The sequence below is a fragment of the Lotus japonicus genome, chromosome 6 (genome assembly GCF_012489685.1).
Source record: "Lotus japonicus ecotype B-129 chromosome 6, LjGifu_v1.2".
Lineage (NCBI taxonomy): Eukaryota > Viridiplantae > Streptophyta > Magnoliopsida > Fabales > Fabaceae > Lotus > Lotus japonicus.
In genome coordinates, this window is record NC_080046.1 from 4,140,798 (window position 1) to 4,153,135 (window position 12,338).

General features: G+C 35.7%; 1 protein-coding gene and 1 pseudogene across 1 annotated transcript; both read left to right on the plus strand.

Annotated features, from left to right (window-relative positions):
- The first annotated feature begins 1,774 nt into the window (after window positions 1-1,774).
- LOC130723973 (uncharacterized) lies at window positions 1,775-9,355 on the plus strand. The gene is made up of 5 exons (XM_057575124.1): window positions 1,775-2,060; window positions 4,763-5,195; window positions 6,199-6,319; window positions 7,513-7,572; window positions 7,664-9,355. The coding sequence occupies exons 2-5, from the start codon at window positions 4,843-4,845 to the stop codon at window positions 8,636-8,638; spliced, it is 1,509 nt and encodes a 502-aa protein (XP_057431107.1). The 5' UTR covers window positions 1,775-2,060; window positions 4,763-4,842; the 3' UTR covers window positions 8,639-9,355.
- Window positions 9,356-9,766: 411 nt separating this feature from the next.
- On the plus strand, window positions 9,767-10,888 carry LOC130724741 (cytochrome P450 94B3-like; annotated as a pseudogene).
- Window positions 10,889-12,338: the final 1,450 nt, after the last annotated feature.

Below are 12,338 nucleotides of genomic sequence, written 5' to 3' on the forward strand. Positions count from 1 at the left end.
GAATTGTCCACTAACTTATCTATATTCTGAAGTGGGAATAGATATTTGAGGAAGGCTTTGCTCAAGTCCGTGTAATCTACGCACATCCGCAACTTTTCATTCACCTTTTTGATAAACACGGGATTAGAGAGCCAGGTTGCATATATACTAGAAGTATCATATTTTGTTTATGAGCAAACCCTTAGAAGTAGTGTGCTTAGACTTCCCATATGCAAAACAACAACTAGAAGGATTATCATGAGGTTTATACTGTTCTTGTTTACTAGTCTATCCTAGGCCTACTTTTTCTAAGGGTGATCTTTTGTCATCAAGTAGATTGTTTGAGTTTTCGTGCCATCTGGTAAAGTTTTCCAAATCATTTGTAAGTTCAATGATCCTCATATTTTAAGTGTTGTGAAGATCGTGATTCATGTATCTTCCGGAAGTGATCAACACTTTTCCTTAGTTTTCGTTAGTATTGCACACATTAGTTACGTAAAATGTCAGTAAATTAAACTATGTTAAAAATACCTTTTGAAAATAAAGCTTAGCATATATAAGTTTGAATAATTTAAAAATAATGTTAATTTTAATAATATACAAATATATAGTAAATAATTTGAAATTTTGATATTTTAATTATGCATAAGTTTTTTATTTATATAATTAGTACAAGAAATAGGTATCATTAAATGTATTTTAAGATTTTCAATTAAAAAATAATTAGTAAATGTTGACATTTTAATTATATACAATTTACTATTATATTTATTAATTAATAATGTATTCCAATTAAAGTTTTTCATTAATTTTTAATTAATATTTTAATTAATATATCACTAATACTTTCTCAAATAAATTTTACTTATATATTATATACTAAATGTTGACACATTCTTTCATTGATTTTTTTGGATATACGTGTATTATATTTAATATTTTAAAATTCAAACAAAAGTTTAATATAATATATCACTTCCGTCATAATGCTTATTTGGAATTTTTTAATCAATAATCAGTTTACGTAGGAAGTATATGTGGCCATGTGGACATTTACATCCTTTTTATTCCTTATAATTTTCTTTAATCAAATTTAATCATTCTCTTATTTCTTAATGATAACTCGGCTTTAATGAGGCTTGTTCTTGGGTGTGCTTGTGTTGGGTTTTGGTGGTTTACTATCCTATTTGAGAGGGTTGTTCTCATATGCCGGGTTTTATCAATAAAATTCTTGTTTTAAAAAAAACTCGGTTGGAATATTTGAAGAAAATGATCATAAAGTTAAATCCGGTGAACGATGTGAGAGAAGAACTTAATTTCATGAAATAAAATTTCAAGGACTAAAAAGAATGTGAGATGTCACATAGACTGCTTATGTGGACTGATTATTGGCTTAAAAAATTCCACATAAGCATTGTGACGTCAAAACTCATGTATGGTGATTGAGTGAGCGATGAGGTGAGAGAAGGACTTAATTTGATAAAAGAAAATTTTAAGGGACTAAAAAGGATGTGAATTGTCCACGTAAGCTGCCTACGTATATTGTTTATTACTTAAAAAAAAAATCTACATAAACATTATGACGTCACAAAGACTTTTTAAAACAATTTTTTTCTTTAGGGATAAAAAGCTATAATGACCACTTTAAATGAGGGTGCATATGTCAGGGATGTTTTCAACCCAAAAATAAAATGGTTTCAAAAAATTCAAACATAAATTTAATTTATATGATATATTTCAATATTTTTCATATTAAAATAATAAATAAATAATAAATTGTGTACCACTCATTAATTTGTTAAACTTTACTCATTTATATTTCCAACTGTGGGTAAATATCATGTCCCCACATGGATTTTGTTTTGAATTTATGATCCTTCTTGACTAAGCATATCCTAGAGTAACTGTCTTCATAAGACGTGACACACACTGTTCCTGTCTTTTTCTTCTTTTCTTCTTCTTCATCTTTTCTTTCCTCGACCAGAATTTCTTGTTCCATGCATAGCCACAACGTGATCAGTATCGGCAGCATCGACAGAAGCAGCAGCAGCTAACCCTGTAACTCAGCATTTGATTCTGAGGTAAATAAACACAATTATATATATTTTTTCAGTAGATTGTTTACAGTTTACTAGTGTTTTAGTTTTGCTCTCATTGATCTACATGTTCCTCTGGTTGCTCTCACTCAATTCAACACCTGCATTATTTGCATGGGAAATTTTTTGCAGCGTCTGATTGATGGGATTGAGGGAAAATATTTCAGTCTTTCAATTTCTTTTCTCTCAATTTTTGACTCCTCTGTCTTTCTGCATTCATGGGTCTCTGAAATGGTTTTGTTTCATGAAATTTTGGTTGATTGGTGGGCATGAGGATAATCAAAACCTATCTATCATGACAATCACAAAAAAAATTGTTTTCTAACAATTGATGGTCTCTGGAAACAACCATGCTATCTCTCTGTGCAACTGCATGAAACAGATTTTGTTTACATTGCCTGAGACAGATTCAAAGCATGTGTTTATGGAGTAAACCTAAAGAGGGGTAATGCATTTGTTGGGGGGATTTTAAATAATTGAATGTAAAATGCATTTGCTTGGGAATCAAAAGAATTTTTTTTAAAAGTTACAGGGAATTTCATCAACACAAAATAAAGAATTTCAAATTCTACCTTCTCCAGAGCAATTTTGAAATTCTTCATCAGAATTTCCTCTATCAGGAAAATATCTTTCACAAAAATCTTCACTTAACAGCATTTGTCCAAAGTCCAAACTACACCAATTTTATTCCCCTTAATTTTGACTACCATGTTCACCATGCTTAGGTAGCATACTAGCATTATCTGTTGCCTAGAATGCGTAGAGTGTCTAGTGAAGTGAAGTCATAGGTGCTAGAAGGGATTAGTACTTCTAGCTGGTTCAGGAATTACCATGTTAGGGAAGCACACTTTATAACCTTACTGATAACTATAAAAATCCCTGAAGTATCACCTTGGACTATCAGTGGCGTAGTGTGATTCATATAGCCGACCTCACGTAGTGGGATAAGACTTTTGTTGTTGTTGTTGTTGTTGTTGTTGTTGTTGTTGTTGTTGTTGTTGTTGTTTTTGTTGTTGTTGTTGTTGATGTTGTTGTTGTTGTTGTTATTGTTGTTGTTCTTGTTGTTCTTGTTGTTTGAAGTATCAGTGGGAAGCAGCTGACAAGGTTTTGCATATTGAACCTTTTGATCTTTAATATTTACTCTAAATGTTATACCTTAGCAGTTAATTTAGATGGCATATTAAAGCAAAATAATATAATATTTTGATGTTTTCTTCTTTTCCTGTCAATGCCCTGCTTAAGTGAGGCCAGTACTTTGTGGTGCCTCTCACTTTAGTGGCTTAAGAAGGCCTTTAGCCCCTGACTACCTTTACAATTCCTCTAGATCACCAAAGGAATACCATTGTTTATCAACAAAAGAAAATATTTGATCGAAAAACGGCTTACCGGCCAGGATGCAACTTCCTCTGTTAGTACTTGCCTTTTAAATGAGTATGGACTATGGACCTTGCATCTTTGTTTCAGTAAGCTCAAACAGTTATTATCTACTATATTTTTTGTGAAACAATGTAAAAGTTTAAATGATGTTCAGGAGTGCATTGATTGAAAAACTTGCAGGCTTGCAACATTAGTTCATGAATTAATAAATTCAGGATTAAATCACACTAATATGCCATCTATAAACTTTACCCCAAGGTGAACCTTAGAACGACTGTGATTGTTAGAATAGAATATTCTTGTAAATGTATTTACAAGAATATTATATTCTAATATTCTATTCTATCAGACTGTTCAAGATATAAAATCTTTCATAAGTCTCTACATCATAGCTTAAACTTCTAGAAGTGTTGGTTAATCACATAGTATTAATACCTTTATGACCAAGTGGTAAAATGGGCCTGTCACCTGTGCATTGTCTTAAGCTGATACGAAAAGTGGTCATCACAAAGAATTTAACTGTACTTGCCTCAGCATCTAGATAGCACTAGTAATGAATTGTGTGTTGTAGATATTTTAAGGATGCATTTTGGCTGTAAATTCTCTTAATAATGTAAAAAATATGACTCATTAAAGGGCACATTAATAATCAAATTTCAGTTACTTTTATTTCAAAATAGCTTATTCAATTGCTTTTTCCCCCCTTTTTGGAAGAAGTGGAGGAAGATGTGATGAAATGAAGAAAGGAAGATGTGATCTAATTTCAATTAATGGGGGCAACTACATGAATCAAATGATGCCATAATGCTATGTCATTTATTAGATTCACTAATAGACCATTTACCACTAAATCTCTCCTAGTGGTTTGGCCTATAGAACCCTTAACTACTGGGATGTTTTACATCTATTCAACCCTCCTAATTAACTGGTGCGTCCACGGATCTTCTTCATACATGCCCAAACCACCTAAGCAAGACTTGACCATCTTTACGATACATTATGTTCTTCCAAGAGTGGATGCACAAACCCAAATAGCCTTTTAATGTTTTTGATGCAGATTAGATAATTTATTGTGTTTGCTGATCAAATTGCTATCATCCAGCCATATATAGCACTCATTGCATGATCAAAAGGCATACACACACATTAGCCTAAGTGATCTACATTCTGACTGATAATAGGGATAAGTCCTCGTTAATAATTAATCAAGATGAGGTTGATAGGGCCAATCTTTCATAAGAATACTGGCTTTTGAATTATGTTTTAGTGTAATAGAGATATCTTGCTTCTAATCATTGGTTCTATTTCAGATTGTGGCGTGAAAAGTCAGAATGGAGGACTAGGTGATATGAAACCAAGTGATTAGTTTTTTAATGTTGCTACAAGGAATATGATCAACAAAGTTGGAAGTCACTCTAGGGGCCCCAGTGCTTCTTCTAAAAAGGCTGGAAATAACTTAGTGAGGAATGAAGTCCAATCTGGTGCTTGTCATCGACAAAAGGTCATGGAAGATGGTTGTAAAAAAAAAGGAGGGCATGGACAAGTGAAAAACCAAAGAATGAAGGGAGCAGGAGAATTAGGTGAAAGTTGTAACCAGAATGCTGATGCGGTAGTAGGGAATATTCAATCTCATGAAAAATGCAAAAATCTTGCTCAGAAGGTAGCTCCAGTTGAAAAGCTCTGGGATGGGTACCTCAAGCTGAACCCTTCCACTACTGTTTCTGCAATTGTCTTCTATAACAGGTAATGTTTCTAGCACTGTATTTACATAATAAAAATATTGATAACTTTGAAGCCAGGTTGCAAACCGCAGTTTGGCTCCACTTGATTTGGGGGGCTATTTGGTTGTACCTTGTTATTTAAAAAAAAAAAACTTTATTAATTTATTTATTTTTGTTTAAATTTTATCTGGTCTTTTCAATAAAAAAGAATTAAAAAGTAGTAAACAAAGTTGTTTGAGTGCTTTTGTATGAAGCTAATAAGAATAGTTATTTGTAAAAAGAGATCTAGAAAAAAGGTATTATAAGAACATTTTTTCCAAAATATTAGATAGTAATGTAGGGTGTTTTATTATTGTTGTTTTTTGAAACATTATCGTTATTGTTGTTTTCCAAATTAGTGCTATTGTAAATGATTATATAATTATTGTTATTGTCCTTTATATTATTATTGTTATAATCTTCTGAAGAGCTTAATTGGAATGTTAAAAAATGGGATTTAATTTGGTTTGTATGTAGATCAAATATTTTGTTCCAAATATTACAAATATCAATTGATTGAAGTTTTACAATCCCATGGATTGCATTTTTCTTATTTTAGAATGCTTATCAATTTTGGTGGGATTTGGTTTGATTTTAAATGTAATTATATAAGTTGGCCATTTTGGCCTTACATAATAGCTTATTCAATAAAATGAAGTTATGTACATTTTATTTTTAAATTGATCAAAACCAGTATAGTTCTCTTTTTGTATATAGAGAGATGATAAAGAAGTCCTTTTTTTGCTTATAGGAAAATCAAGTTAAATTCATTCAAACTTCAAAGTAAGGAAAATAAAATTATTTTTGTACTTTCCTAGTGATGTGTAGAAATTGTGACTGCTAAACCCTTTTCCTCGGAATATTGCTTGGCATGCTAGTTCAGTTTCCAAAGATATGTTGTGGTGGTAACTTGATTTTTTACGGTAAAATGAAATTTTGTTACACTTTTTAGTATTAACTTCATATGTGTTTATTCTCTTTTGTAGTGGTGAAAAGATGCCTGACATCAAGTGGTCTGAATTTGTTGAAGTGAAAGGGAGAGTAAAATTAGTTGATTTTGAAAATTATGTTCGAGATGTTTGTCGCTCACCCAACAGAGGCCTTATGGTAAGGAATTGTTACCATTCTATTAATAAATGTATTCACTATTCAGGCTGTTGGACTCAATGCTGCAATTAGTTTTATATCCCAAAAATTAATCTATGCAATATATGCAACTGGATCAATCTTTGGTGAAGAAATAGAGAAAACCCTTTGACTATTTATCATTTGGAGTGGCATTATAAAATCCTGTAACAAAATTTTGTGTGTTTGAAAGTTTGGTCCTGTTTTTCATCATTTGAATAGCATACTATACTATTTGTTGAGCATGATGACTTAGTTTTCATACATTTAAATGGCATATAAATATGAGATTATCAATTGTTAGATAAGAATTCTAGGTGACTTCTTGATCATTTGAATTTGTAAAATTACAACTCCTACCATTTTTTTTATTTTTGTTTCTGTAATCTGCTGTTCATCTTTCCTGTCCTTCATTTATAAATTTCACTTGTAATTTACACCTCCAATATGAACTTGTTATTTTCATTTGGCTGAGGGGAGGAGCCAAATCTAGCAGAGAGCTTTGATCCTCCTAGCTAGTGAGTGTTGTTTATTAGGTTAAAGTTTGATATAGACTTGATCACCTGCTTGAAAACATAAATCTCGCCGATGCTGATCAGCCTGTTTCTTCATAGAGTTGTGCCCGAGCTAGGTGATACTTATGTTATTTGATTGTCTCACCCCTGATCTCACTAGGTAAGAAACTGAACATAGATGGTGGTTTCCTTCCATAGACAATCTCAAACGGAGTAGAGTTAATTGAAATGGGCCAGTTGGTGTTATAGCATACTCTGCCCATGGCAACCAATACGACCAGCCCTTAGGCTGCTCAGATTTTCCTTGTATCCTAGAGTAGTATAGGACTTGTGTATATATCCTGAATGATACTTTAGATTAGTGCAGTGAAATCTGTTCATTAAAACCTATCTATTCTAAGTGGATAATCCATAGTTAATTAGTGCTTGTCCATATTATTTTTACAAATTTTTTGAACAGACTGACTGAAGACTTTAGCTTGTCATTTGTTTCTTATTGTATGATGGCTAATTTGCTATGAGGTTAGGTGGACAAATTTATATACTTAATTCCACTGCAGGTCTTATTAAAATTTTCATACCTACTGTATTGTCAGAGCTATAACATTCTAACAGCCACTGTTATGAGAATTTAAATTACTCTTAACGATGCAATTTCAGGTAGTTTCTCTGCGTTGGAAAGAAGGATCTTCAAAATATGGACCGACGGACATGAAAACGGTGAGGCTAATTTGATAAATATTTAACAGCGCCATGAGTTCAATTTTCAAAATATGTCTTTTGCTTAAAATATTGTTCACCTCATTAACAGGTTGCAGAAAAATATAAAGAATCTGAGAGAGTTGGGTTGGCTAAGCTACTACCTGGCATTGATCTTTATATCTGTCCTCGAAGTGACAAAATAATCACCTTACTTGCAAAACATGGATCCTACAATGGCAAGAGAGCCGTTAAGGTGAACAAAGATTCCCTGATTGGTTGTGTTGTGTGGAAGAAAAACCAAGTAAATCCCAGTTCTTCAGCATTGGTATCTGTAGGACCTGAAAAGTCATATTCAGACTCCCCATATCAGCGAGTTTCAGTGAGGGGACAGTCATCAAAGTCAGGGTTCGACTTTGGAAATTCAAATGGTTTAAGGCTGGTAAAGAAAGCATCAGATTCTCTTAAGGCTGGTAAAGAACATTCTGGTAAAGGAATTAAGCACATGGATGGTTCTCAACACAAGAAAGTCTGCAGAAATGACAATATCTCCAACTTGCCTCTTGTGATAGGTGGAGAAAGCAGAGATATTGGAAGACCATATAGCACCCCTGTTGCTACACCTGTGCGCCGCCAAAATCCGAAGAAGCAACCTATTCCGGTGACTCGTCAATTCTCAGATTATCCTACTCATCCTGCAGCTGCTCAAAACCAGTTTTCCAGAGAATATGCAGGTACTGACCAGCCACCATTTCACGCCAGAACACCCCAAATTGTATTCAATGGTCCTGTTTACATAGCCAGTCATGCACTGCCAATGCCACTGGATAGCATGTTTGGATCTATGTTTAACCCTCTCAATGTCACTCCTCTCACAAGTGCTGCTCCTAGTGGTTTATGTCAGAGTAACTTCAGTCTTCACCCTGGAAATGTACCCCTATCTCAAACACCAGACGACTCGCACAATGGAAATGTTTTGACATCTTCAATGGGGATGAACTGCGACCAACCTCTTAGGTCCAATTCTAACCCTGACAAAGGAAAGCTGCCAATCAAAAGGGAGGTTCGGAAAAGACGGAGGTCCTAATGCTAAACTGGGATGATTTATATACTTGTTCATCAATTTATTGTGACTAAATTTTTGCCTCAGTAGACGGTACTGCTGCAATTTATTTTGTTCTCTAAATCTGCCAGAGAACCGAAAGATATTGAGACAGGTTATACCAGCAAGGTATATCAAAAAATAAGTTTCCTAAATTTTCATGGATTAACGGTTTTCATGGATGTAATATTTTTCTTTTGATATTATGGATTAAATTTCGTACAATTTGAGTTTTTTTTTTTTTTTGCTATTTTAAAGTTTAATTAGTACTCATTTTTGCCTGTTTTCTGAGTGGTCTATTGGTTTAGAGAATCGTACCCAACCTACAAGTCCTCAGTTGGAAACCATCAAAACACCCAAAGAGTGTGACCTTTAAAGAGTGTGTTGTTAGTAGTCCTCTTACTTTAATTATATCCTCCCAGCTCATTTAAAACTCCAGCACCGTGTTGCTTAAAACTCCAGTGAGGTTTGGGCAGGTTCCAGCTGCGGCTACTGCTTATCCAATTCACCGTGTTGGAGAGTCTTTTGCCTAACGATAGGCAATGCTGTTGACGATCGATCTTGGGTTTCGATCCATGTGCTTTGAAACGAATTGCCTACATCTGTTCGAGATGTGGAAGGGAAATTCTTGCAGTAGTTCTTATTTTATTTGACTTCTTACTCTATTGCTTCATCTTTTAATCATTTTCAGTGTGAATAATGCTAACACACTACACTTTAAGATTTAAGTAAAATAAATAGCGGTAAGTCCAAAACAGGGAACCTGTACAAGTTTCTACATCCTTCTCTTCGGTTCTTCCTCTCTTGTATCCCTCTCTTCAGCTGGATTCGTGGAAGCCATTTGTTATCAGGTGGAATTAAAATCAGAGCTGAAGTGTTTGTTTCTTGGGAAATATTTAAGGAAAAATGAGAGTCGATGGTTGTGTTCAGTTGTTAATTAGCTCCTTTTACATTTTTCTCCTCTCTTCTTCACTCAGATCCTGGTTCACTCTTTTACATTTCTTCTTAATGATGATTTGTTCAAGAATCCCGTAGCAACGAGCTGAGTTGTTATGCTTTGAGATGATGGCAGCAGGCCCGAATGGCAGCAAGTTGTAATGGAAACAAGTTATAATGGCAGATTGGCAGCAACAGCAGCCACAAAATGAAGTGTTGAAGGCAACTAGTTATGCAGAAGAAGTCCAGCAAAGACTGCTTCCACTTCTCGAACGAGCTTCAACCGAGAATCATGTTATAGACATGGAAGACATATTGAGGAGGCTCACATTTGACACTGTGTGTAAAGTCTCACTTGGTAAAGACTCTTGTTGCTTGGACATGTCTAAGCCTTTACCGCCACTTCTGGCCGCGTTTGACAGCGCGACCGAGATCTGAGCCATGCGTGGCGCAGCGCTGATGTGTTTAGTGTGGAAGATCAAGAGGTTGTTCAATGTGGGGTCCGAGAAGTTACTTAGAGAAGCTGTTAAACTGGTTCATGAGTCAGTGCTTGAAATGATCAAGGAAAAGAAGAAAGGAATGAACTATGGTGTGAAAGGGAAGGATTTGTTGGCGCGATTGTTGGAGGCGGGGCATGATGAGATCTTGGTAAGAGATATGGTTATCAGCATGATAATGGCTGGGAGGGACACCACCGCCGCTGCGATGACATGGCTGTTTTGGTTGTTGTCCAAGCATCCGAGCAAGGAGGAGATGATAGTGTAAGGTGTGAGGGAAGTTTTTGGTGATGATGAAATGAATAAAGCTTTTGATTATGAGGGTTTGAAGGAGATGAACTTCTTGAAGGCTTGCCTATGTGAGTCCATGCGGTTGTACCCACCTGTGCCGTGGGACTCGAAGCACGCCGCACGCAGGGATGTGTTGCCGGATGGAACTAGAGTAAGACAAGGAGATAGGGTAACTTATTTCCCATATGGGATGGGGAGGATGGAGGAACTTTGGGGGAAGAATTGCTGCGAGTTTGAACCGAACCGGTGGTTCGATCAACCGGTCAAGGGAAAATGTAATGGGGCTTTGAAATGTGTGAGTCCTTACATGTTTCCGGTTTTTCAGGCCGGTCCGAGGGTGTGCCTTGGAAAGGAGATGGCTTTCATTGAGATGGAGTATGTTGTGGCTTCAATTCTAAAACGATTTGAGATTAGGCCGGTGTCAGTTGACCAGCCGGTTTTTGTTCCCCTCTTAACGGCTCATATGGCTGGTGGGTTCAAAGTGAGGGTCCACAAGAAAAGTCAAGCATAGCCGCATGCATGGTCGGAGCATGGAATGCTACTTTCCTATGATGCACGGGTACTCCAAAAATCGCATTGTACTTGTAACACCCCAATTTCTCAACTGAGGAGTCACATTAGTAACCTAACAAAGTCTAAGGACCAATCTGCAATCCCTAAAAACCAAGGGAATTTTTTTTCTGTAAAACAACTAAACACTTCGGCTAAAAGGTTGGAAACATACCATAACTTTATTTAGATAACTTGTTTCCCGATATACAGTAATAATAGTTTACAATACCATAAGTAAGGTTCAGAATAAACATGCGCACTTTAACAGTGGCGGAAGCAAGACTTTAATAACAGAGTTCTCATAAAGTAAAAGAGACTCCAACATAATCCACAAGAAGAGAAGCAAAGCTGCTTCTCATACCTCTACTCCACCGCTTACAACTCGATCTCCAACTCGAGTAGCTATGCCTCGGCGGAAGGATCTCCATCGCCTAATAGCGTTAAGCGCCCAAACAACAAGTAGCAAATAGAAAGGGTTAACTCCATGCAATTACCATGTATAAAAGAGAAAAATCATGCTGTTCGAATTTAATTACCTGGCATGGTAAATAACTAGCAACATAACTCAACTCATATATCAACAACTTAAACATAAATCGGACTCAGATAATAATAACCTCAACAATGTAACATCAAATCAGATATCAATAAACCAATACGAAAATCCAACAACATAGGGTCAGGTGTTAGTTCCCTATAATGCAACTATATGCTGCTAACAAAATGGATCGATCAATATCGTCTCTCAAGACGGGACAATGATAGGACACACCTCCTCATCGCCACTTATAACGTCATACATGACGGGACAATCATAGGACACACCTCCTAATCGCCACTTAACGTCACACAAGACGGGACAATCATAGGACACACCTCCTGATCGCCACTTAGCACCTCGCAAGATGGGACCATGATAGGACACACCTCCTCATCGCCACTTGACTCAAGCCCTATATGCCAAGTCAGACAATAACAAAGCCCACCCAAGGACCAATCCAAAGTAACCACATGTTCCATCCACTAGGAAGCAGTAACGACAGAAACCAGTAAACGGCCGAAGCCTCTCAGAAAACATTTTCCAAATTCAGCATAATAATCATAATCATCTGCCAATCAATATAAACATCTTCATCTCAAACACAGGCAGTGCGATAAAAGCATGCAAGACTCAAAGACGCTCTAAAACCGAGTTACCCTTACCTTCGTGAGTAGAAGTTGGGCATGAAAATTGCGAACCTAGAACAAAGAAAATACAATCATCAACACAAGCTTCACTAGGAGCAACACGATCTACTAATACTAATCGAAATCGTAAAGAAAGCCTCTAAAGCTTCAGAGTTCCTATTTAGGCACAAATTGACAACGGAGACTTCGTTCGCTAAAACGAGCATAACTCGAGCTACAGA